The 27069-nt window shown below is 38.1% G+C and overlaps 1 protein-coding gene across 2 annotated transcripts in view; it reads left to right on the top strand.

The window, feature by feature from the left end:
• The first annotated feature begins 1381 nt into the window (after positions 1–1381).
• The window catches only part of igfn1.1 (immunoglobulin like and fibronectin type III domain containing 1, tandem duplicate 1), a 37027-nt gene continuing 11339 nt past the window's right edge, over positions 1382–27069 (top strand). Inside the window, exons 1-13 of one of the 2 annotated variants that reach the window (XM_017697819.2) lie at positions 1382–1510; positions 14207–14294; positions 17950–17979; positions 20009–20128; positions 21579–21718; positions 21813–21912; positions 22038–22079; positions 22413–22458; positions 22635–22818; positions 22928–23041; positions 23852–24020; positions 24129–24401; positions 24529–25482. In XM_017697819.2, coding sequence (XP_017553308.2) covers positions 14246–14294; positions 17950–17979; positions 20009–20128; positions 21579–21718; positions 21813–21912; positions 22038–22079; positions 22413–22458; positions 22635–22818; positions 22928–23041; positions 23852–24020; positions 24129–24401; positions 24529–25482 — 2221 coding nt within the window. In that variant the 5' untranslated portion in view covers positions 1382–1510; positions 14207–14245. The remainder of the gene's footprint in view (positions 1511–14206; positions 14295–17949; positions 17980–20008; positions 20129–21578; positions 21719–21812; positions 21913–22037; positions 22080–22412; positions 22459–22634; positions 22819–22927; positions 23042–23851; positions 24021–24128; positions 24402–24528; positions 25483–27069) is intronic. The other variant, XM_017697820.2, reaches the window with a different exon arrangement.

Below are 27069 nucleotides of genomic sequence, written 5' to 3'. Positions count from 1 at the left end.
CAGTGTGAATACATCTTAAATATTTGATGCTTCACTCAGGCCTAAAATGGAGGTGGATATTTTTTCATATTTCTTCTTCTCTACTCTTGACAGAATATGGCCAGCTTCGCTTGACTTTAGCTTGAATAGTAACAGCAGGGAGGCCAAATATGATGCAAGGATTAAGTCTTGTCAGTCATGTGAGTTTTAAAATTTCAGGATCATGTTTTCACTTCCATATTTTCTTTATAGACTTGTCTTTAGCAAAAAACTGCTTCCACTTTAATGGTGCAACAGAGCATATCGTTGCTGTCCGGACAAAACTTCTTATCTCCATTTTTGTTGTTTTTCAGAGAGAGAGAGAGAGAGGCAGCAGGAAAGCGACGGAAAAGCTGACATGATAAAGGACTGAAAAGTCTAGCTACCTTAAGCCAGTGAAAAGTGGCCAGCGTATCATTGGCTGGGTTTGGTTTGTTTTGTATTGTTTGTTTGAGCTTGAAGTTAATGTATTGGCTGCTGCCGCTCTGAATTCTGCCTCCAGTGTCCTCCTTGAGCCTGGGGTAGCACATGCGGTGCTACAACCCCCAAACTCAATTCAAATTATGTGCTGTTGATTTTAAATGAAAGTACATGAACACATCCTCTACAGGGAACACACTCGAATGCAGCATTTTTTCTGCAAATTTTAGTGGTTCTACTTTATTTGCTGGGCTTGACATATTCAAACAAAACAAATGTGTAAAAAAATGTAATGTGTCCAATGCCATTGGCACAGGGTGCATATGTTTATTTTTATTGTATTAAATTCAGTAAATAAACAGTAACTGTGCATTAAAATGTACAGAAGTGTGTTCAAACCAAACATCTGACTTGACCAGGAGCACCCAAACTTTTGCATAGGACTGTATATGATAAAGTTCTTGTGGAATATACATAAGACAATTCAATAAATACCCAAGATCAAAAATGAAAATAGAAGGAGTAAACATATTCATCATGTTGTTTGACCAATATCAGATTTATTTTACCTGCTCAGATTGGAAAACATATTTAATTCCTATGGGATTTGGCTGAAACTACGTCAGGCACAGGACAAGTCACTGATTTCTTGTTGGATTTAGTGGACAGACTGCCTACTGATGCATTGTCACTCTGCACAGACACTTAATTAACCTTTTTCTGCCCGTGTTAAGGTGAGCTAGATCACGTCAAAAGTCATTTAATGTTATGATGTGTCAACTGGGAAGGTGATAAACTGCTTCACTGACCCACCCATAAGTACACACACACTCTCCCCTTACTCACTCTGCCAGGCTTTTGCTCTAGCTCCTCCATCCACATACAAAAGGAAGAAGCATTTGTTGGCAGAAGCCAAGGTTGAGAGCAGGGGGAACTCGCTGCAGGAGCACACCCTCACATTGCTCAAAGGATTTATTACCTAGCACAACTTAGAGGCAGCACTCAAATATCAGGAGTGCACCGAACACTGCTTTGCAGGAGCTGAGAGGAGAGCGTGTAGGACTGAGAACAGGTAAGTTTCCTTCACCCTCTTTATCAGGAAGAGTAGCAGTAGTAACAAGATGACTTAGAGGGATAAAAGAGGCAAGAAGGTTCACCTGCCTCTGTGTGGCTCCCAGCTTCTACCCAAAACCTCCATAAACTGAAGGAGAGTGCAGCACAAAACTTGTCTAGAGAGTCTTTGTTCTCAGTTTTGTGCCCTTTTCTTATTTGAATGGTCTACAGCAACTGTAGACCTTTACCAATGAAAGGCAGAGGTGAACCGTTGGCATGGCAACCCCAAATTACCTTGAATGTGTTGAAATGAAGAAGACAGTCTACTCAAGGTTACAATCCTTTATGTGTGGTAACCAAGGTTTTATGAACATCTCTCTTTTTTAAGACCATCTCACCTCATCTCGTGTCTAAATACCCATTAAAGCTAGTTTACGTATACTTAAACTAGCTTTATTGGGACTGGTGTTTAAAACAGATTGTGTTACAGTTGCTTCAGTGGTCACACATAAAATCATTTGAGTCAAGTATGCATGTTCTTGGTTTAAGTTGTCAGGTCAGGTTTCAGGGTGTGAGAAGTGATGGTCAGGTGGTATGAAGTCATAGTAGAGAGGCTGCTGAGGGCTAATTATAGAGGAGTACAGTACATCAAAATCTCTTTCCAGACATTTCAATTTTTGGTCGGACACTTTTGAATTCTCACCATTCAGACACGTATAATTTACATAAGACAAGTTTTTTTTATGTAACATATTTATGATGTAATAGATCACTCTCAGTGCATTTGGTTCTTCATGTAAACCCATAAGGAGGAGGACTACCAAGTCAGTGAATGCTGTGGTACAGTTGTATGCAAAGGTTTGAACACTTCTGGTCAAATTACACATTTTTTTGATTTCCTAAGTGAAAAAAGTTAACACGTCTTTTACAGGGAACAACCTTGTGCACTAAACCAGCCAGTTTCTTCCCCTGTACCATCAGGCTGCTAAACAACCAGTAGTGCTGGTGTATCGGTCTATAGGCCTGTCACTGCACGTCTGAGTCATCATCTCCATGGACAGTCACCACCGCTTCCACATCTGATCAGACTCACTCTGATTCTTGTACATCTTCTATCCACATATTGTACAATCTGTAAGATTTCTATATCAGTATTCTATCCCTGTGTACCTGTATCTCATTTATTACCTACCTCAAACTAACTGCACATATGGAATGGGTACAACAGCACATTTCATAGTTTCATTTCATAACTTATTACTGTACAGCTGTGCATTGAAATAGTGCAATATTAGTGTATATTGTGTATATATATATATATATATATATATATATATATATATATATATAAAATTTTCTTCTGAGATATTTATATATTTTTTGTATTTAAATTCTATAAGGGCGCTACGCACCTAAGATTTTCACTCACTTTCCACCTGTGTATACGATGATTTGATAAATTGCCATATTTAACATATTATACAACCCCATTTCCAAAAAAGTTGTTATGCTGAGCAAAATGTAAATAAAAACTTAATGCAATGATATGCAAATCATTTAAATCCTACATTTAATTGAAAATAGTAAAAAGACAACATATCAAATGTTGAAAATGTGAGTCTTTCAGAAGTAAAGATGGGGAGGGTTTACCACTCTGTGAAAGGCTGCATGATCAAATAATGCAGCAATTCAAGAATAACATTTCTAACAGAACTTTTGCTTTTCACCATCTACGGTACATAATAACATTAAAAGATTCAGAGAATCTGAAATCTCTATATGCAAAATAGAGAAACACTTCTGAAAACCACCATCTGTGAACACAGTTTGTCGCTGCCTCCACAAATTTAAGTTAAAATGAAAAGAAGAATACATAAACAGCATTCAGAAATGCTGCCACCTTCTCTGGGCCTGAGGTAATTTAAAATGGACTGAGGGAAAGTGGAAAAGTGCCCTGTGGTCTGACAATCAACATTTGAAATTCCTTTCAGAAACCATGTCCTCTGGGCAAAGGACCACTCAGCTTATGAGTGCACAGTTCAAAAGCCAGTATTCATGATGGTATAGGAGTGAATTTGTGCATATGGCATGAGTGATGTGTACATCTGTAAAGATGTAATTAATGTTGCACAATACATACATGTTTTGACAATATATGCTGCCATCCAGGCGATATCTTTTCAGGGAAGGCCTTGCTTATTTCAGCAAGGGGCCTAAATGTCCATCGGGATCAATAAAGTGTCTGTCTGTCTGTCTGTCTGTCTGTCTGTCTATGCTTGTATTACAACAGCATGGCTCCTTATTAAAAGAGTCTGGGTACTAAACTGGCCTGCCTGCATTCCAGACCTGTCACCCATTGATAACATTTGGCACATTATGAAATGAAAAATACTACAAAGAAAACTCCAAACTGTAGCTGATGAAATCAAACCAGAATGGAAAAACAATTCACTCTCAAAGCTACTGCAGTTGGTCTCCTCAGTTCCCAAACACTGTTAAAAGAAGAAGTGAGGAAACACAGTGATAAACATGTAGAAGCGGTGATGAAACACAGTGATAAACAGGCCCCCATCCCAACTTTTTTGGAACGTGGTGTTGGCATTAAATTGAAAATGGGCATAATAAAAAATTCTCAGTTTCAATATTTGCTATGTTGTCTTTGTAGTATTTCCTTTAAATATTTGGTTTACATGATTTGCATGGCATTGCATTCTATTTTTATTTACATTTTGCACAGCATCCCAACTTTTTTGGAAATGGGGTCATAATATAACATGATATGTAAAATTCAGCAAATAAACAGTAATTATGCAGTAAAATGTGCTGAAATGTATTCTCTGTAGAGGATGTGTAAACTGATCTTCACATCAACAAAACATTTTATCGGGGTGCCCAAACATTTGCATATGACTGTATTTGGCAGTTGTAACTGTAGCCATTTGTTAGAATTGAAATATACTCCTGTAGTGCAGCATAAGGCACAACATCAAAAGGGTTTCCCCTGAAAAATAACCTTCATTCAACTGTCTCTCATTCACTTGTTCTTAAAAGGAAATTACATGGAATTTACAATATATCTGCATAATTAAATCATTGCAGGACCTAGCAAAGTCTTTTAGTATGGTTTGATGTGAAATATTCGGTTCTAGAGTAGGGGTTCTCAACTTTTTCCATCCCAAGGCCCAACTGAAAAGCGGATCTTTGCTATCATTTTAAATCATCTGTCGTTAATAACAGCTGCAGCTAGTGTTACAGTAACGACATGAACGCAAATGAGAGTCTGTAAAGAGTAAGATGTTAAAACAGGCAGATTATGCTGACTGTATGGTGCCAAAAGTGCTAGTAGATAAGAAGAAAAGTGAGCTCTGATCAGAGAACATGTTCCCTTCAGCAGTGAGCTGAACTGGGGCTTGTTTGGAAGCAGAACGAGACCCATGGTTTTAACTTGTCCGCGGTTCAGCTGTAAGTTGTAGATCTGAATATGGGTGTAATGTTCAGACACATCAAAACAAAGCAAATTAAAGAAAGGGTGTGATAGGTCCTCACCAAATAAGGTAGGTAAGGTAGGTATGAAAACACCCAGAGGAGCTGCTCTGCTACTGTGGCGTCTGTTTATTTGTACCTCTGTATTAATATTTATGCTGGTTATAATTTGAACACCTTTTATTCTTCGATTTTTAATTGTTAAGTTATTCTTTTTTCCACTTTTTATGACTTAAAGAGACATTACTGGCCCAGTATGCAGCTTTTTCTCATTACTACATTACATTAAAGCCACACTGAAACCACAGAAAGCTATGATAAAATGTACACAGAGAAAAGCAGCCAGTCTTTTAGATGAACAGATCTCAGCTAACGTTACAGTCCAGTGTTTTTTTCAGCTCACTCATAGATAGCTTTTAGTAAAGTACACTACTAAAAAGATGGTTCTTTAATAAAGACAATGTTTCTGTATAGAACTATGAACACTCAAGGAACCCTTGCATTGTTTAAGGGTTCACTGCATCATGAAAAGGTGCTTCAGATTGAAAGAGAAATTGCTATAGATGGTTCTATGTGGAACCTTTTTGAAAAGGGTTCTATATAGCACCAAAAAGGGTTCTTCTATTGTTACAAGCTTGTATCATACCAGTAGCAGAACCCTTTTTGGTACTCTATAGAACCATTTCAAAACGGCTCTATACAGAACCATTTACAACACATTCTTCATCAATATGAGATTCAGAACAGAGATTCAGAAGCAGAACATTCTAGTGATGCAAAGTACCATTTAATCATGCAAGGGGTTCTTTAAATGTTCATAGTTGTATGTAGAACCATTTTCTTTGCTAAAGAACCTTTGAAGAACCATCTTTAAGAGAGTAATAAACTGATGCCAGATGTGATTTATGGTTGAGTCAACTTTCACCCACAAAAAAACCCTGAAATATTAAACGAAAAAAGAGAATAAAAAACATTGCGGTGATGCCAGTAATGAGCTCAACCCTGGTGGTAGGCATCACATGGCCGCAGTATTGCGAAAAAGCAGCTGCCATGGTTATCGTCACAGCCCTTATTTCATCAGTTTGTTTTACTACATTTCAAATAATTAGAACTGCACTGTATTGTATAGAACAAAGCAGTCACAGGATGCTGATACTTACCTACACACAATGGAATAGGACTCCAATAGAGATTCCAACAGTGGCAGTTTTTTGAGCTGAACATCCTATCAAGAAAAAAATAGTCATTGAAATCTAAGTTTTAAGCACATCACATCAAACATACAGAAGTGAACTGGATGGACAAGATACCTGATTTGAACTTATGTGAACTGATTCTGAACTGCTATATAAATCACTGCCAAATCCAGTCCTGGTGTTCAGAGACTCATATTAAAACTAAAATCTCATATTTAATATCTCTTTTACACCAGCAATACTCAATACAGTCCAGAGCTTAACAATATGGATTTGTCATCAGCAGGTTTGGAGTAACATGGATTAACATGCAAAATTGAATTAAAATATTACTTATAAGGTTATATTCAAGAAAAAAATATTTTTTTTCTGTGTGTACCAAGTCAAATCATCACCCAGCATGCAGAGGTAAAGAAGTTAATGCTAGGATTCAGGTTTGAGTCTTTTGTATGTTGACTGTGGATCCCTTGCAATGCAGTGCACTAAAAATCTATTGTTTCCTTAGAGTTTTTCTTTTTTCTGTTGACACACAAGAGATCTAAGATTTGACTTTCTGTCCAGGCAGGTATGGCATTTCTATACCAAAAAGAGTCCTTGAATTAGACACCTAATGTTCCATTCATCTTCCACTGGAAGTCAGTGTGGACAAGCTGTCTGCTAAGCATGGAGGATAAAGTTTTTGAATGTTGAGCGAGTTGAATGTTGCTTTGTCTACAAATCTGTTTCTGTAATAAAGTGAGATAAACAGAGTAGAAACCTATTAACAGGGTTAATAAGACTTTCTCACCAGCTTCAGCAAGCTGCCTCATACACATGCAACTGTGGCGGCTCTGTTTTTGAATGAATTTCTTTTTACACCTTTTACAGCCAGGTGTAAATCAGTGGCTCTCTCAGACATGTTTTGTTGACGGACAGGAAAGAATATTACCAAGGCCACAACACTATAGCAACAAAATAGCACTATTTCAACTCTCAGGGCCGTGTGAGAAGCTGCAGCACAAAACACGCCTTGATGTGACTGCAATATGCCCTCTCAATCCAAGTTGATCCCAAATTCTGTTATCTGTTCATCACTGACCTCTTTTGTCCCGCATTTGTTGATGGCTCCACTACTTTGCTGCGCCTTTTAAACCCTACACCTTACTAGAGAATGCAGCAGGTGGTTTTGTGGGCAGTTCACATGAGTAGTTACAGCCTTAGAGTGTGTACTGCAGTCATACCAAAACACTCTCATGTGTATGTACACCTGAGACAAAGTTTTCTTTTAGAAGCACGACTGCAGTCAAAAGTAATAAATCACAATATGTCAGATCGCAGTGTTTCGATATAACAAATCAATTTCCAAAAAAAAAAAAAATGCTATACAAATATAAACAAAGAAGAATAGGTATGCATGGCTTCCATTGTTTTTTTAACAGTATTATCAGGCATGATTCCTTGAAGATGCAAGGAGTAGAGCTCGTAAATGAAGATGCAAGGAGTAGAGGTCGTAAAGGTGGATGACTTCAAATATCTTGGGTCAACCATCCAGAGCAATGGACAGTGTAGAACAGAGGTGAAGAAGAGGGTGCAGGCAGGATGGAGTGGGTGGAGACGGGTGTCAGGGCTGATGTGTGACAGAAGGATAGCAGCAAGAGTGAAAGGGAAGGTTTACAAGACAGTAGTGCGTCCTGCTATGATGTATGGTTTGGAGACTGTGACTCTGTCTAAAAGACAGGAGGCTGAGCTGGAGGTGGCGGAGATGAAGATGCTGAGATTTTCATTGGGAGTGACAAGGATGGACAAGATTAGAAATGAGCAGATAAGAAGGACAGAGAAGGTGGAGCAGTTTGGAGATAAAGCCAGAGAGGCCAGGTTGAGATGGTTTGGACATGTCTTGAGGAGGAATAGTGGATATATTGGTCAAAGAATGTTGGAGATGGAGCTGCCGGGTAGAAGGAGAAGAGGTAGACCTCAGAGAAGGTTTATGGATGTAGTGAAGGTGGACATGGAGATGGTTGGTGTAAAAGTAGAGGAGGCAGTGGATAGGGCAAGATGATCCGCTGTGGGGCCCCCTAAAGGGAGCAGCCGAAAGAAGAAGAAGATTATCAGGCATGATTCCTGGACATATGATTCTTCACTGCCCCGTTTACTAAATACCTCTAAATTCACTGGATAGCACTTCGCTTGCAGCTGGATGATGACCTAAAACACGCTACTACAGCACCTATGGAGTATATAAATGCAAACAATGAAATGCCTTAACTGGCATTCTTAACTGGCTAAGCCAGATACCTTCCTTAAATTCCATTGACCATATAGAACACATGGTCAAAAGCATGTGGACACATGAACACCACATCATATGCTATGGCTGGACATGTTATTCCAAAACTATGTACATTAATACTGAGCTGACCCCTTTTCTACTATAACAGCCTCCACCCTCATAGAAATGCTTCAAGTAGATTTTGGAACACGGCTGCAGAAATTTGCTTCCATTCAGCCACAAGAGCATAAGTGAGGTCAGGCAATGATATTGAGTGATAAGGCCTGAGACGGCATCGGAGGATAGGCCCAGACTATTATTCCTCCTCATTGCCACTGGAACAACGGGAGCGAGCTGGCATTTGACCCAGCACTTTTCAAAGCACTAGGGTGAAGCCCCAGCACTTTTTGATAGAGTACAGGCTGCCTGCATTGAAGGAAAAAAAAATAATCTCCCTTACTGCACAGACCACTGACCTATAGGCATAAACAGTCAAACTCAGCAGCAGAACCAATTAAAATCTCCATTTCAGCTTGACAGCAGATCATTTCCCAAAAAGTGAAACCTGTGAGACTTCATGTTCAGTAAATGGACTGCTTCAGCTCACTAATCCAGTACACGTTTTTGTGCGGACACAAATGTTTATGCATTTAGTCATAATTTATCTTAGCACACTATGTGAAATGTACTTAATGTCAGGTTTAGCATTTTTAAAGTTACTTTGCTATAAGACACAATTTCAAGATGTGAGCATACAATGTATGCTATCTTTCCAAAGCTCAGCAAAGCACATGTAGTCTAAAGAAAGAAACAGCCACGCTGATATTGGTCATAAAGAAGTTTGTTGTAACTTGCTATAACCTATAGCTATATGTAAGTTTTAGTTAGACAGTGAGCACTAAAGACAGTTGTCCATTTGTGTTTCGTTAATCTTAAGCTAAAATCACGTTAAGCTTTTTTTTTCTCTTCTATTTTTTGGCCCACCACTGTTGGAGGCCACCCATTTCTTCATGGTTCAATCAGTGTTCTCCAAACCCAAAGTCAGGTTTACATTTATAGAGAATGTGTTTACACTGCTCCATGTGTCCAATGACAGTGTGCCACAGAAACCCAATCCATGAACTGCGCTGCAACAGAGGACAGATCATTTTGATATGTTAAGAACTCAGTGTTGACAATTTGTGAGCTTATGTTTGTTATCGCATCACATCTGCGCTGTTGTTGCTTTTAGACATTTATCCTTCACAACAACTGCACTTACAGTTGGCTGGGGCAGCTTTAGCAGGGCAGAAATTTGATGAACTGACTTGTTGGAAAGGTGGCATCCTATGACAGTGCCAAGTTCAAAGTCAGTATGACCCATTATTTTTTGTCTCTGCAGACAGTATGGCTGTATGATTAATTTAATGCCAGTAAAGGGTGTAGCTGAAATAGCCAAACCCACTAATTACAAATATGTGCAAATTATTGCTCATATAAGTGAAACACACTTACTGAATATCAAACTGAAGGCAAAATGTCCCAACAAAATGGACACTGAAAACTGGCTGCATTGCAGACCACAAAGATTTGTTTTGCTTTCATTTTGCTAACTTACTTGTGATGTTTGGTGGTGAGGGGAATATGTACAAAAAGGTGTTTTATACAATATATTTATAAATACTATTAAAGCAGTCTGATTGTCACAAGTATTAGCCTCATAGTCTTTGTGATATTAATTGTTCTGTTCAAAACAACAAAAAGTGTCACTGTTCTGTTACGTACTGCTCTATAAATTAGTATATGGCTTTGAAATTAGTTCATAAGGCTGCTATTGTATAAACTGCCAAGGGTTACTGGAATTATGCCATCTTTTACATCACACCGCTGCTATTACTAATTATGATTTAAACAAGGTAACCACTCATTTGTGGCAGATTACATTTTAGTAATGACCCCAACTATGGACACTGGCCACATTTTCCCAATTGGACAAATGATAGTTAAAACTTTCTGGAGCCATGTTCCATAGAAGTCAAGAGCTAAGAGTGACTCCGAACCATTAAGAAGCATTGAGAAAACATAAACATCCAAAGGGGCACTTTGACTAGGTCAGTCCATTGAAGTGTTTATGTGCAGCACAGCATTATAAGTGGCCCAGTGATGTATTGAGTTGATTTGGCTTGGCCCATCAGCAAGGGCTATTTAACTCTTAAGCACCCTATGGAATGACATATTCTGTCTATACTCTAAATAAAGTACTGACAAGCTGGCTGATTCATATCGCTGTCATTTCCTCACCTACAACATATGCTTGTGCTGCTGTAATACTGATACATAAGAGGACGACAGAAGTTGGTGCCAATTTTCATTTATGCTATGCTAAATGCACAGTCTGTTTACCAGAGAGAAGCTGTGATATAATGTAATACTGTATGTTGCACACATAGTCGCAAGACACTAATTTCCACCTAATGGCCATGAGGGGGAAAACATTGGCAGCATATGCCACATGGTACTGGATTACATGCATATCTATACTAGTGTCAAATGGGGGTTTACTTTCACGCTAGTTTTACTGCCTCATGATAGGGCTTGCATGTCCTGTAACTCAGAGAAGACCCTCCTCCACCCCTTCCCTCTTCTCAAACAGCTGCAGTTTCAGGCTGTTTAGCTCGAGAGTGTCAAAGGCCACACAGCTCATTTTCAGGCACTGGCATGCACTGAGAACATAGCACAGTGGGTAGAACTGTGCTCTGTTTAAGACATGCATTCAAGTGGACAGTAAATCATGGCCTAAAAATATGGGGAAAAAATAATTTAATAACAACAACAATATTGTAATCATAACTACACAGTATCACAGACAGAATAGGTAACAAATGAATAAATAACCAGCCTTAAACGTTTTCTGGTTTAAGACTTCAAAATGAGCCCATTTCATTATTCACTGATATTACACTGTTCAGAATCATTCTATATCAAAAGCATACATATCATAAATGATATCATTAAAGCTATTTCCAATTCACATATAATTGAGGTAGCTGCACTCACCTACAGTTCCCTCAGCCAGCTCTTTTACTGTAGCATTTCTGTACTGCTATTGAGCAAAATAGGCCTTTTAGACAACTTGCTCCAAACTCCACCCTCTTTTTAAACCAATCAGTGAAGCACAGAGGCCAATTAGAACTGCTATAAGCTTAGGTTTTACAACAGAACTAGCTGAATCATGCAGACTTTTATATGATACCTGATCTATCACGTGGGTGGAGAATGAATGACATGAGCCTCAGGGCCCTGGAATAACATGCAGTTATAGCTGATTATATATGATGCTCCCCCAATGCCCAGCTGAAGTATCATATCTTCACTAAGTTAAAACTATGAAATCCTCTGTGGCACAACACTATCAGATAGATTGATGGGACCATGAGAATTTATGATGGAAAGAAGAGAATGGGAATGGAATGCCTTATACAAGTTTTATGACAAGACCATGAATGTTTTTAAGAGGTATTCAAGGTACAATGATAAGGTTGCAGGTTTTCCAGAGCACTGCAAAACTCGTTCTCTCCTCACTCTTAAGGTCAGAGCAAACCAACCCGACAAACACCAACAGTGGTTCATGTGGTTTATTAATGCAATGAGCCATTAGAGACCATGCATTACAGCGAAAGACTAAATAAAACGTATAATAAAATCACTGTAATGCACAATCTCAAGTGGCTAATTGCCTTTATAAACGGTGGACAGCATAAAATATGATAAAAGACAACTTTTTCAATTTGTAGTTATTATTAATAATAATCATGATTAACAATTATTCTACCAAGACGTGGTAGTTTGAGTAAGTTATTGTTGTCAAGCAACCATGGACCACTGACTCCATGTGTGATTTCCAGTTTTATATAAGCACCAAGCTAATGCCATTCTACCTTTTCCCATTCTAAATCTCAAATGGGTCCCTACATAGTGCACTATGTAAGAACTAAAATACAGGCACCTGCACCCATCCATCCATCCATCCATCCATCCATCCATCCAACCATCCACCCATCCATCCATCCATCCATCCATCCATCCATCCATCCATCCAGCCTCTAAGCCGCTTCTCCGTCAGGATCGCGGGGGGGAAGGCAGGATACACCCTGGACAGGTCGCCAGTCCATCGCAGGGCAGACAGACAGACACAGACAGTCACTCACACACTCACACCCAGGGGTAATTTAGCACGTCCAATTGGCCTGACTGCATGTCTTTGGACTGTGGGAGGAAACCGGAGAACCCGGAGGAAACCCATGCAGACACGGGGAGAACATGTAAACTTCACACAGAATCGAACCCAGGCCCTCCTCGCTGTGAGGGGACAGCGCTACCCACCGCACCACCGTGCCGCCCACCTGCACCCAAACAGTGCATAATAGGTCCAATAAATAGCCATTTTGGATTCAGTCATGAGTGCACAATTCCATACTAGACAAACAGTGCACTACTTAGTTTAGAAGCCAGAAATGTATTATTACAGGTTACACAGCGCACTATTTAGGAAGGACTATCTGGTATGTAAAACATTCAAGTGACATTTTTACTTTTTGATATTGCAGTTTTACAGTGAGTCATATAGTAGGTACTTTAATTCAAAGCCTGGGATAGTAATGGAGGAGGAGTTTAGCCAAAACTGGGTTCTTACTTCATCCACATATTCTGTGGTCATGGCTGGTCTATGGTCTAAATTATTTATTTCACTTAACATAGATTTTAGAGACTTGGCACTGTAATACAGTTTACTTTGAAACATTATTTAACAACTAGGAACATTACATCACTTCACAAGAGAACTAAAACAACTTCTTACCTTTCAGTGTAAATTAATGTAACAAGATTTTATTCTAAGCTATTTTGGACCATTTCCATTAGTCCATTTAGCATAAATTTTGACACATCGTCAAAAATGGCAAAGTTGGAGATACAAGGTGTTTGCTGGTCTGCCCTTTACTGTTATAAATACCTAAACCATCAAAACATGTCAACGCCATATCAGCACATTCTTAGTGAGGACTGAGTGTCTGAATCAGGTGGTGTATTCATGTGCTGTGGTTGGGGGAGATGAATGACTGGAGCTGATGATAGGTTGCTGACCAGGCCTGAAGTCTCTCTAATGGAACATAATGTACCTCCCTGCCACATTCCATCATTCTCAGACATCTAGATATTTCTGCTGGGAAATCTAAGCTACATACATAGTTTCTAACTGTTGTATTTATTTATGTTTGCACTATTTATACACACAGACCTTAATCTGTATGTGCCTTATGCCACTTTAGTATTAATTTCAGGACCTTCTTATATTTATATTATTTTTATTTATATATATATATATATATAATTCTTTTTTATAGTTATATATATATATATATATATATATATATATATATATATATATATATATATATATATATATATATATATATATAAAACTATATATATATTATAGAATATATTTTATTTTTTAGTGTTTATTTTTACAATTAGTGTTTAGTGTTGTTTTAGTGTCTATTTAATGTTACCATGGGGTCTGAGAGTAACGCAATTTCAATAATCTGTATGTCCTGTACATATTGTAGTATTGATAATAAAAGCTGACTTGACATGATTTGACTTATGCTGCATATCTATCCAGAAATGAAACTCATTATACATTTCAGTGAAGCATATATTTGTGGTTTTATAGTGCTTGGCACCACCCAAAAACAAGATGATTCAAAAAGAATTTCACTAATTAATCTCTCTCTCTCTTTTTTGACAGTGATAGTTCTCAAATACTGAGATACCCATAATTTTCAAGATGTGGAAGAAGTCAAAAGTTACAGATCAGACTGCCACAGGGCAGGGCGGTAAGAACACAGACCTACAGTCCCCCACAGCCCCACTCGAACACCAAACGCTCCATTACCGAAATGGTGACAGCAGAATCTGTGACATATCACAAAACATCTTTTTTTTCAAACTCCTTAGTTTCTTTTATTTTAAATTTTTTTGTCTATAACATACATTTATTTTATTTTATTTCAAGACCAAGCACCAGTCCCATAGTGGCTCTCCATCTGAAGCTCTGAGAAAGTTTGTCCTCAGTTCTTGACTCTAATTAATGACTTTAACTAATCCAAGACAAAGGAATAACAATTTCTAAATGTGTTAGATTAAGAGGGATCAAGAAGAGAAGCATTGTATTTTGATAAATCTATCCACCAGTCATAATGATCTTAATTAAGAAGACTTACTTCCGTGATATTGGGCTTGCTCATTATTAAAAAGAGCAAAAGAAATTCTGAAGCTGCATTTGTAAGAAAACACTGGAGTGGAAACTAAAGTCTTATACACTTTGGAATAGGGTACGATTAAAGTGTTGAACTCAACCAAAGTTCATCAAAAGTACAGAGAATGAACAGCAGCCTTCCATGTTATAGCTATTTCCTGAAATAGTTCATCTGTACTGAGAGACAGTCAATCAACATCTTCATGCAGATAAGACGAATGTTTAATATGGAGGCTCTGAGCTACAATATTAACCTTTTAACATACAGTCTCACGATTTTGTTCTGGTCATTTTTTTAACTTCTAAATTAACCATAATTCATACCATATGAGGTCTATTTATGAAAAGCTTCTCCTTGTATTTACACTCAATGCCCAATTTAGCAGGCCCCCTTAGCATATAGTTGCCCTTTGTAATTCTACAATTACAGACTGTAGTCCATCTGTTTCCCTGCACACTTTGTTAGCCGTTTTCACCCTGTTCTTCAATGGTCAAGACGCCCACTAGACCACCACAGAGCAAGTAGTATTTGGGTGGTGAAAAACTCAAGCAACACTGCTGTGTCTGATCCACTTGCACCAGCGCAACACTCACTGACACACCACCACCATGTAACTGTCCCATACGGCACCATGTTACTGCAGTGCTAAGAATGACCACCCAAGTACCTGCTCTGTGGTCATCCTGAACACTGAAGAACAGGGTAAAAGGAGGCTTAAAAAGTATGCAGGCAAACAGATGGACTACAGTCTGTAACTGTAGAACTACAAAGTGCTCCTATAGAGTAAGTGGGGCTGATAAAATGGACAATGAGTGTAGAAACAAGGAGGTGTGCCGATATTCTTATATATATATATTTGTGCCCAAAAGGAAGGTTCCTAAATGGTTCCTGGCTTGGACGTACAGTTCTATGAAAAAAGTGGTATAGAAGCTTTACATTAGATAAATATTCTTTATAATAAATAAACTTTATAAAGGATCTTCACACTTTGCAGTTCTGTAATTACAGTAGAGAAGTTTTTACAAAATCAGTTGTTTCAGTGAACCAAAAAGCCTTTTTGTATATATATATATATATATATATATATATATATATATGTATATATTATCCATCTATTTGACTGTTAAGAAGACAGTAACAGCTCTCATATGACACCTACCTTTAGAATGTAGCTTATGAAATATGAAAGTTATGAAGAATATGACGAAGTGCATTTTAGAACCACCGGTGGTCCCAAGGTGTTTAAGAGGTTGGACTAACTAACTAGCATCAAATAACTACATAGGTTAAAATAACAAAATATTAAGTCAAAATAAATTTAAAAAGATTTTAAAAGATCCATGTTGCTGCAGGTGTCTATTCTTAAAGATGTCCAGGTCAACAAGAATGTCATACTGGTAATTCAGAACACAGCAGATTATAACCAAATTGGCTGCAACAAGTCATTTCACAGATGAATGCTCCTGAAATCAGGCAATACGTAAACAGATGCTGGTTGGTGTGGCTTATCAAGAAGCATTTCAGACATGATGAGAAGGTAAAGACTGTAAAAGGTGCTTACATTAGCTGGCCTTTGACCAACTGTGTCCTACAGAGCACTGCTATTATTCAACAATGAAGAGTTTTTTTTTTAAAACAACTGAGGATAATCTCAACAGATGAGAGCACTGTCCTTGCTGTCCGGTTCCTAACACATTCCCAATTCCTGCTAACATACCCTGTATAACATCAGGTTCATTTCTGTGCCCACCATCCACCCCAGACAACACCCCCCCCCCCCCCCAACCCAATCCATTTCCCGCCATCCATTTCCCCTCATCCATTTCACCATGCCTCTGGCAAAACTCTTGTGACATTCAATCATTCACTGGATTGGACAGTCTGGAGTTCTGCTGGCAAAGGCTGAAGTCTCCCTTCAAAATCTGTGTTGTGTGTTGACCAGAGGTGGAAAATCCTGAATTACAGCTACTCTTCCTTCAGTCTTCAAGTACATTTTACCCTGTAATGGTTTCTTATGCATAAATAAATCATAACGTTACTTTTTATTGTACTTATTTCATCTTTTTTATTTTAAATTTAAAAAAAGTTTATTTAATCATTTCTTTAAATTTTGATTTGTAATGATCATTACAGAGTAAAACAAATCTCTGCTTTTCACAACTCAACTTTTAACTAGGGTTCGTAGCTGTATGACCTTCAGTGTTGCACTGTCCAAGCAGAGACAGAGCACCGATATGACTAACTAGGCTGATGCTGTCTAGGTCCAGAAACAATGAAAATATACTTCTCTGAAAAAGAACTTGTTAGTAGCACATTGTTCTACTGAGGAGTACCTTGTGTAGAAGACAGTGAGGCCTCATCAGCATCCAGTGTGGCACTGGTTAGCTCCATTAGCTTATTAGTTAATCTGAAGGGCCTCTATTAGTCTTCCAACAGGAAAACCTTTGTTTCCAAGTGTTTTGTGCAGCACCATGGCAAGCAACCTGAAAAGATAAACCTATAAAAGAGGACTTTAAAAAGTCCTCCTTTATAATTTCTGTTTTTATTTTTTTAAATGTTTGTTTTTCCCTTGCGATTAAACAAACATGATCGCTTATGGATACTCGAATATCAACGTTAGTCAGGATGCACATCCAACCACTTCCAACCTGAGGAAGCTGGCTAACTAATTTAAGTTAATTTAGCCCATTAGTTAGCTCGCTCAATTACTAAGCTAAATTACTGTTACTAAAATCTTTTTAAAATCACAGGTTAATTCTTAGCATTTGTACCTGTAAACAGACGCGAAGTTGAGCATTACGATCATTCCCATTCATTTTCCAACCAGTGACCTGTCTGATCCTTATAGCAGGTCTGTGTAAACCAACATTCAAGAAAGCTAATTTGTTAGCTAAGGTAACCAATACGCATCTATCCTGAAACCTTGAGCAGTGCACCTTCGTTCCATAAGATAACTCAAAGTAATTACTTTAGTAACTCAAAGTAATTACTTTAGCAGTTATTTAATAAACAACTTATTTTTTCTTACTTCTATAATTATCCTTATAAACACTTGTATTCAAGTGAACTGTTACTAAAGGTACTTAGGTAGGGATTTCCACCTCAGGTGTTGACTGTGTCTTTGTCCTGAATCCTGTCGAAGTACTGGGGCCTCAGCCATGCTTTTGTCAGGATTAACATTTACCTGTTCTCCTGCTCTGTTTTCCCATCCCTTGTGTTATGTCTGTACCAGGAGCAGAGGGTCAGCCTCCAAAGAAGAAAGGTAAGGAAACTGAATGACAGCAACCTGAACAACTACAAACATAAATATGTGCCCAATGACTACATTTTAAAAACACACACTAATATTAGGAAAGGTTAAACTGAAACCCTGAAAGGGTCCCAGTGAGTATTTGTCCTCTTGCATACGGTGATGTCGTCTGCCTGGTACAATACAGCCCTTAGCAGGGGTCGGCAACACGCAGCTGCAGAGCCACATACGGCTCTTTTACTGCACTGTTGCACCTCCACAGAAGAATGATTAGGTAAAAATAAAATAATCCTCCTTTGCAGGAAAATAAAGCTCTGCTGATCGTTCTAACACAGTTTTAACGTAAAATGGTCTTAAATGCTGGAGTTAGATGTATAACTGCTTATTCACCCTTTAACCCTGAAGACTGGTGCACAGACTGCTGGTCACACAGCAACACAGATAGGAATCTGGCCTAGCTAGCAGCTATTGAAATAGCAAAGACAAATATTTAAGGCGAACATCAATAATTTGGAGACAAATGAACTTCTTTGCATCAATAAGCACTCCTGGTTTCCTACATTTAATCTGCAAATGCAAGGCTTAAGTCAGCTTCTCGTTTGTCAGCTTCTTGTTCTAATTTTCACTTTTAACCTTAAATTGTGCAGCAGTTAGTTACAAAGTTGGCTACATTCTCATGCCTCAGGCACTATTTAAGGTGAAGCTGAAAATTCAAACAAGAAGCTGGCAAATGACAAGCTAACTTCAGCTTCGCAAAAAAATGTAACATTGAATGACATTTTACTAATGACATTTAATGACATTTAGAAAACCATTCTACTTTTGAGGAAAAGTTTCCTGCTGGAGATGTGAGACAAACAGCTATAGCTGAGCTGAAGCTTAAAGCAGAGCAGAGTAAATCTGTGTTTTATTTTTTTGCCTATACTAGGACATTAGCACATACTACAACATATTTACAGCCAAGATAGTGAAACGGTACTTCAAAAAAAAAAGGACATAAAATGTTGAAATGACTCTTCGTAACATTTGGGTTGCTGATCCCTGGCCTATAGGCAAAGGGCCATGTGTTAGAAAGATTGCTTAAGCTATTCATGTAAGAAAAACATAGTTCCATGATTTGCAACCGATCAGAGACATTTAGAGAGCTTGAAAACAAGATACAACATTATTTTGACAATGGCTCATCCAGAAATGTACTGCAGTCTACTGGAGAGTACACACGCAAAAAATTTCAAAAAGGTTCTATAGATACAGAACCATCTACAGCACATTCGCCATCAATCTGAAGAACACTTTCACAATGCAAAGACCCCTTTAATCATGTGAAGGATTTCTTAAGTGTTCATGGTTCTATATAGAACCATCTTCCTTATTGATGAATCGTTGAAGAGCCATCATTTTTAATTATGTGCCACTACACTAATTTACACAGTACCTACAATTACATCCCATACTATGCAGCAGTAACTTATTTTACATTTAGATTTTTACTATAAAAAAATTGGGACACAAATGCATATGCCTTCAAATAGACTCCTCAAACAAACAAACAAACAAACACATGTATAAAAAGCTGCACAGTGACATGCAGTTAATATCCAGAATATATAAATAAATTAATATTCGGGTTGTTGTCATTTTTTTCATACAGTACATTTTTTTTTATTACGTGTTAACCCAACCTCCCTAATCACAGATGACCAGATTATCAACCCCCACCACCCTTGTTTCTGTTTTGTTTATATCGATTAAAGTGTCCTATTTTACTTTTAAAGACAACTCTTTTTATTAGGACCCACTATTTGAATGCCATAAATCCTGTAATTGGCCCTGTATCTTCTCCTTTTCACAGAAATATGCCTCATTTTCCAGAGTGGATTAGAAAATTTAATTGCACAGAGCTTAAGACTTGTAAAGATGCCAAATATTTGAGCTCATGTTATGATTTACATAATATGGATGTGACTGTGCTTTTTAAGTAGCCAGTAACTACTGACTGATGCTGGCTGCAAGGTTACAGTATTGATGTGGCTGTTTTTAGGTATCAAAAGGAGATCAAAAGTCCCTGGAGTGATGATTACACAGTATATTGAGGAGCTGCCAGAGGGGAAAAGCACTCCTGACTTCACTCGCAAACCCATCGCTTTAACCATTCAAGAAGGTAGGAACTGCTATAGGAAACATTTCTTCAAAGCACATCAAACAACTAATAAAAAACACCTACTTCACAGGTGACCATTTAAGGAATATAAGTGGAAAACAGCAGGTTTTAGTCCGATCTCCTTATATATATATATATTTACTGTAGGTCGACTACATTAGAACTGAAAATGAATCATTTTTACATTGAAATTGAAATATGAAAGAGTGAAGGGAAATTTCAATTGTAGCTTATATTATCAACAATGTTGCCTTTGAAAAAATGAACTCAGTAACATAGCTTGGGAACTGCTGTGGATGAAGTAGACCACACAAAAGCAACCCTGTGGCGTGTACATGACAACTACAACTGACTGGCAGCCAGAAGTGGAATACAACATTCAGCATTCAGGCCAAAAGTCAAAAAAGCAGATTTTCTGGTCTTCTGGTCAAACTATCAGGCCTGCAAATTAATTTATAGAAAACAATCCCTGTGTTAATCACAGTCATAATACTGGTCAGAAAATTAGATCACAATTAGTCACAATTTGATATTTTTTCCAACTTGTTCAGCCTTGTGCTGCCTTGGCAGTGTGTGGTCAGAGATAAGGTTTCTGCAAGTCATGTGCAAATTCACTTTGCAGTTGGACTTTTTAATGTTACAGCATGTTCTTCTGTACCCCCAAGCCAAAAATTGATGCTTAATCACAGAAATATATACTGTGATTTATGATTATGCTTACCTCTGACCCAAGACCCACATTTATCTGAGAACTGACTGCATATGTCTTGACTTTCTCTGTATCCTGCAAATAGTGCCTTAAATGCCTTAAAAAAAACTGGGCTTTGACTTCATCATCAATGTACGGACAAAACCTCATATCTCCATTTTTGTCATCTTTTCAAATAATTGGTAAACATCAGCTGTAAGTCTTTCATCTTTTATGTTTTATTCTACTTTATTTACTTTCTTTTATGTATATATATATATATATATATATATATATATATATATATATTTTTTTTTTTTTTTTTTATCTTTTATTTTTCACTCTTAAGCACTTTGTCTTTATGTTACCTTTTAATGTTCCTTTTACTTTTTTGATGTAAAGCCCACTGAACTGCCTTTGTGCTATGAAACATGCCATATAAATAAACTAGCTTTGTCTTGCCTTTACTTTGTGTACAACTTTCATGATGAATAAATAGATAGGAATGGGGAAAAAAACATCTCTTACGTTATAGTGGAGAATGTTTTTCCTTCTCCTGAAAAGTGAACATTTCGGAGATATGAAGTTTTGTTCCAGAAATAATATCAGATTTTACATACTGATGGAAAAGCATTTCTGGTGTGTCCACATTAAATTATGATTTAGAATGTATAATCCATACTTACTTTGATCTGATTCTTGGTTAACATTTACTTCTTCAGTTGGCCCATATCTGTACACAATAATCTTTTCCCATTTAAGGAAAATTAGCCATCTTTAAAGCCATTGTGATTGGAGACCCCAAGCCCACTGTAGCATGGAAAAGAGCCAAAGGAGAAATGAATGATCCACAAAAGTTTCAGAACAAATATGACCCTACAAGTAATGAACACACTTTAGAGGTTGGCAAATTCATTACTTTAATTCATTCTACTAGATCTCGCTTTGCTAACATACATCAGTGTTTAATTGCTTTACTTTTTAATACTTTTACAGATACCTAAAGTAAGTGGTGATGAAGCTGACACATACAAATGCTACGCCATTAATGAGTATGGAAAGGCTGTTTGCACAGTCGTCCTAAACGTCATTGAAGGTATAATGCAAGACTTCAAGCCTTATAGAATTTTTAATATTGTAATTTGGCATTTCAATTGAATTACGGAGCATTTACACTGCTTTAAATGGCATCATACCATATCTATATTTATTCTTTTGCAGTTGGATTCAAAAAGAGCAAAGAAATGAAAAAGGCAGAAGAGCGTATGTTGGATATACCTTACTTATATGACCTTTACTCTTGGACTAATATATATATATATATATATATAGAATAAAGTTTTATATATATATATATATATATATATATATATATATATATATATTATTTATTTATTTATATTTTTATATAAAACTATATATATATATATAAATATAAATATATATAAATATATATAAAAATATATATATATATATATATATATATATATATATATAAATATATATAAAACTATATATATATATATATATATATATATATATATATAAAACTTTATTCTACAGTAATTTGCAATATTTTCTTATATTTGTCATCAGCTCCAGTAGGGGACCCAGCAGAGTTCAGGAAGAAGCTCAGGAAAAGGTACATTTCACAACTTTAGCCAGCTTTTTTCATCAAAAAGAGATAAAATAATAGTCTTGAACCAACTTTTGTCAAATATTAAGCATGACTCAGAATAAGAAATGACAGCATTAAAAATGTATGATTATTATTTGCTAGCTTTGCATTAAAGTTTGCTTTGCCTGCTCCATCTGTAGTGCTGGAAAAAAGGTTGAGGACAAAAAGGACGGAGAAATCGATGAGGCAGTGTGGGACCTGTTATTATCAGCTGATAAGAAAGACTACGAACGTATTTGTGCTGAGTACGGCATCACTGATTTCCGTGGCATGCTGAAAAAACTGAACGAGTTGAAGAGAGAGCGAGAGGAAGAGCAGGCGCAGGTACACTATGGTCACTTTCAGGAACAAAAATTGAAATGAAAAGATACATACTCTGATTTACAGTAATACATCCCATTGCATTAACAGAATTCACTTTGTACCTCATTAGTTCATTCAGCACCTCACTAACCTGAAACCCATTGAGGTGAAGTCAGAAGATGCAGCTTCATTTGAACTCGACCTGGAACTTAAAGATCCTAGCAGTCGCATTTTCCTCTACAAGGTAAGATTTGGTAATCATGCATTATGCCGAGTACTGGTCTCAAATCACTATATGTAATACATTTCTAAGGCTGTTTTACAGCTCACTACATAAGTCTAAACCAGTTTTTCTTTTTTTTTAACATATTTTATCTTCTTCATTTGGTTCACTTGGTTTCATACTGCAATATCTAAAGTGCACCAAATTACATATGTGGGTGTTTGTTTATTGTAAAATTTTGCAGGGATACAAATGCTCTGCTACTTTCACATCTGGTACAGTGAAACCAGGAAAAGCGCAATCAAAGCAATAATAATAAGCCTTACTCAATGTCTGCTTCTTTATGATTAGTTCATCAATCACAATTTAACTAATGAGGTCACTGATGCCAAATGTGCTCATTGTGCCATTTTTTTTGTTTGTTTGTTTGTCTGCTGTTATTAACAGCAGCTCATGCTGCAGAAACCTTACAAGTGCTTGTAAAGAGTTAAATGTTAAAACAAGCAGATTATGCTGACAATACAGTGCTGACATGCTGCTAGAAGAAGGACGCATGCTCTGATGTTGAATGCTCTTGTTTGGTGTGGACCACTGTAAAAAAAATATGTGCCTCCAGCCGCAGACTGAACCAGGGTTCACTTAGTCGCGGACTGACATGTTTGCCGGATTAAAATTCTGTTGTTTAATACACACCTGAATATGGGTGGAATATGGCTGTCAAAGTGGACCACTGAAGAAAAGGTTTGACAGGTCTAAAACAAGATAGATGTGTGCTTAAGAAAATTAATCTTGATCACATTAACACTGCTCTGCTCTGCTCTGTTTGTTTAGGATGGTGTCATGATACCATACAGCAAAGAAGGAGACAGTGACATGAGGCATTATCTGAAGCAAGTTGGCAAAAAATATGTGTTCACAGTGAAAAATCTCAGTCCGGACGATGCTGGTATTTATCAAGTGGATGTTGAAGGAGTCAATATCTTCTCAACGGATTTCAAGAGTAGGTTTTAAATAATGAGAACAATGGCTTGAAAAAAGCATTTCTCTGCAGTGTATTAAGATATTTTGGGGATTGTGCTCATTGTATTTCTCTGTCCATTTCACTCAGTTCCCCCTGTGGATTTTGTTGTGAAGATCGAGGAGGTGAAGGCCGAAGAAAGACAAGATGCGATCTTTGAGTGTGTGACTTCCCTTCCCATGAACCAGATAGTATGGACATTAAAAAATTCCCCCCTTTCCAACAGTGATAAACATGAGATTACTGTTTCTGATGATAAGCTGATTCACCGACTGAAAATCATTGATTGTATGCCTGTGGATGCTGGGATCTACACTGCTTTGGCTGGCATCAAGTCTTGCAGCGCTTGGCTTGTGGTAGAAGGTAGGTTCAGTATACAACCCCTAATAATCAAGTCAGTACAATAATCGTTATACAGTGTAATCAGATGGGTTTTTAGTTATTTATATGTTTATCCTCACAACTACCTGTAAAATCTTGCTGTCTACAGCTGACAAACAAGGTGCAAAAGGCAAAAAGGTAGCCCGCAAGACCACGCAGGCAGGAGGCAGCGGAGCTGACCTCTCCAAAATTGCTTCTGAACAACAAGAGAAGAACAAGAAGGAGATGGCAGAGGCACTAGAGGCTGCCAAGAAAGCCCAAGCTGAGAAGGAGGCGGCTGCTGCCAAAGCCAGAGCTGAAGCACAAGCCGCTGCAGCAGCTCAGGCAGCGGCCGCTGCTAAAGCTGCTGAGGCTGCATTTGCTGCAGCTAAGGCTAAAGGCATGTCGGAGGAAGATGCCGCAGCTGCAGCGGTAGCTGCAGCAGCAGCTGCAGCAGCAGAAGCCCAAGCCAAAGCTGAGGAGGAGGTAAGGAAGCTGGCTGAAGCCAAGGCTAGAGAAGCAGGCCTGAGCCCAGAAGAGATTGCTGCGGCCGGAGCAGCAGCTGTCGCTGCACTGCGCCAAGCAGTACAGCTTGGTGCAGGTGCTGCAGGACTAGCAGGAGCTGCTGGTCTTTCTGGAGTAGCAGGAGCTGCTGGTCTTTCTGGAGTAGCAGGAGCTGGTGGTCTCTCCGGAGTAGCAGGAGCTGCTGGTCTTGCTGGGGTAGCAGGAGCTGCTGGTCTTGCTGGGGTAGCAGGAGCTGCTGGTCTTGCCGGGGTAGCAGGAATTGCTGGTCTTGCAGGAGTAGCAGGAGCCGCTGGTCTTGCAGGAGTAGCAGGAGCTGCTGGTCTTGCAGGAGTAGCAGGAGCTGCTGATCTTGCAGGAGGAGCAGGTGGTGCTGGCATTGCAGGAGGAGCAGGAGGTGCTGGTGGTTCAGGAGGGGCCGGAGGTGCTGGTGGTGCTGGAGGAGTAGGAGAAGCAGGAGCGGATGGCTTGTTGGGGGAAGGTGCTGATGCTGGGGGTGCAGCTGGAGCTAAAGCTAGGAGGCATGCAAAAGCAGGATCTTTGGTGCCAGATACTATGACAGGTAAGTGAACATAAAGCCTGCATTCCAAATACAAATTCCCTAATCTGAGAGCTTGGATTTAAGGTCCAGAGTAGTCTTGCCATTTCTTTAAAAAAAAAAAAAATTACCTTCGGTATGACAGAGAATTCATGCAGAAAGGCATATCCTACTACGGACCTTTAAAAATCAGCGTTTTGCTACTCATTCAGCTCTACGCCAGCAGTTAGAATGCTAATAAAGAATTAACATTTTTGCACAGAAATTTTCAATTGGTTAATTAGAATATAGGTCCAAAAATGAATCACAAAAAGGTTTGCTCAATTTTAACCAAACTGTGATGTAAGAATTGCTGCAAAGTATATAGGCATAGATCCATGCAATAATATTAGTAAAAGAATAACTTTTTTCTATTATTATTCACCATAAATAGCTTTATTTTACTTGTTATGCATGCAAGTATTGATTTTGTAATAGGACAGTAATCACACATAACTGATTTGCCATCAGTAGAGCAGAACAAACCAGGCAGACAGGACAGTATAAGTGGCATGTTTGTGTAAGGCAAGGTCCAATGTCATATGCTGTGATTGGTGAGATTTTGGATTAAGCATTAACTTGGACAAAATTAAATGGAATTAACTGAAACCAACATCAATTCTTTAACGTAGTATGTTAGCATTTTAAAGGTGTTGCCAACTAGAAACTTGAGTGGACGTTACAAAATTGAAATTCAAAAAATACTCTGTTTTTCAAGCATGTTTAATAATTGCTAAGTGGCTTATCATACAGAGTATAAGAACAAACTGATTTACTGTTCATGCCAATGCTTATGGTAGGAGAATCAAATCGTGAAGTGACCCAAGTTGCAAAAACTGGGCAAACAGGACAGACTGAGGGGCATGCTCGCGTGAAGCAAGGCCCGGTGGTACTAGACACTGTGATTGGTAAGAGTTTGGTCTGAACATTAACTTAAATAAATAAATGTGAGTGAAATGAAACTAACATTAATTCTGTAATGTAATACTGTACTATAAGAACATAATTGCTATCTAGATCCTTGAGTGAACATTAGAAAGTTGTTATTAGTTTATAGAATAATGTAACTTCTGTTGTTCAAGCATGTTTATTAAACACTCAAAATCATACACTTCTTACATTCTAAGAATTAATGTTCAGTAACTACATGGAAAACAATGCAAACTGGCTGAGTTATTGTTGGGTAATAAATGGGTGTGGCAAAGGTTTGAATGCATCAGCAGGCCTGGCCAATTAAAATGTCAATTTCTAAAGTGATAGGGGGCAGTCATGGGCTGGAGGTTAGGGATCTGGCCCTGTGACCAGAAGGTTGCCGGTTCGATCCCCAGGGCCGACAGTCCATGACTGAGGTGTCCTTGAGCAAGACACCTAACCCACAACTGCTCCCCGGGTGCCGTGGATAGGGCTGCCCACCGCTCCGGGCAAGTGTGTGCTCACTGCCCCCTAGTGTGTGTGTTCACTAGTGTGTATGTGGTGTTTCACTTCACAGATGGGTTAAATGCGGAGGTGGAATTTCCCCGGTTGTGGGATCAAAAAAAGTATCACTTAATCACTTAATAAAACAGATAATAA

The sequence above is a fragment of the Pygocentrus nattereri genome, chromosome 26 (genome assembly GCF_015220715.1).
Source record: "Pygocentrus nattereri isolate fPygNat1 chromosome 26, fPygNat1.pri, whole genome shotgun sequence".
Taxonomy (NCBI): Eukaryota; Metazoa; Chordata; class Actinopteri; order Characiformes; family Serrasalmidae; genus Pygocentrus; species Pygocentrus nattereri.
This window is presented reverse-complemented; position numbering and strand designations above follow the sequence as displayed.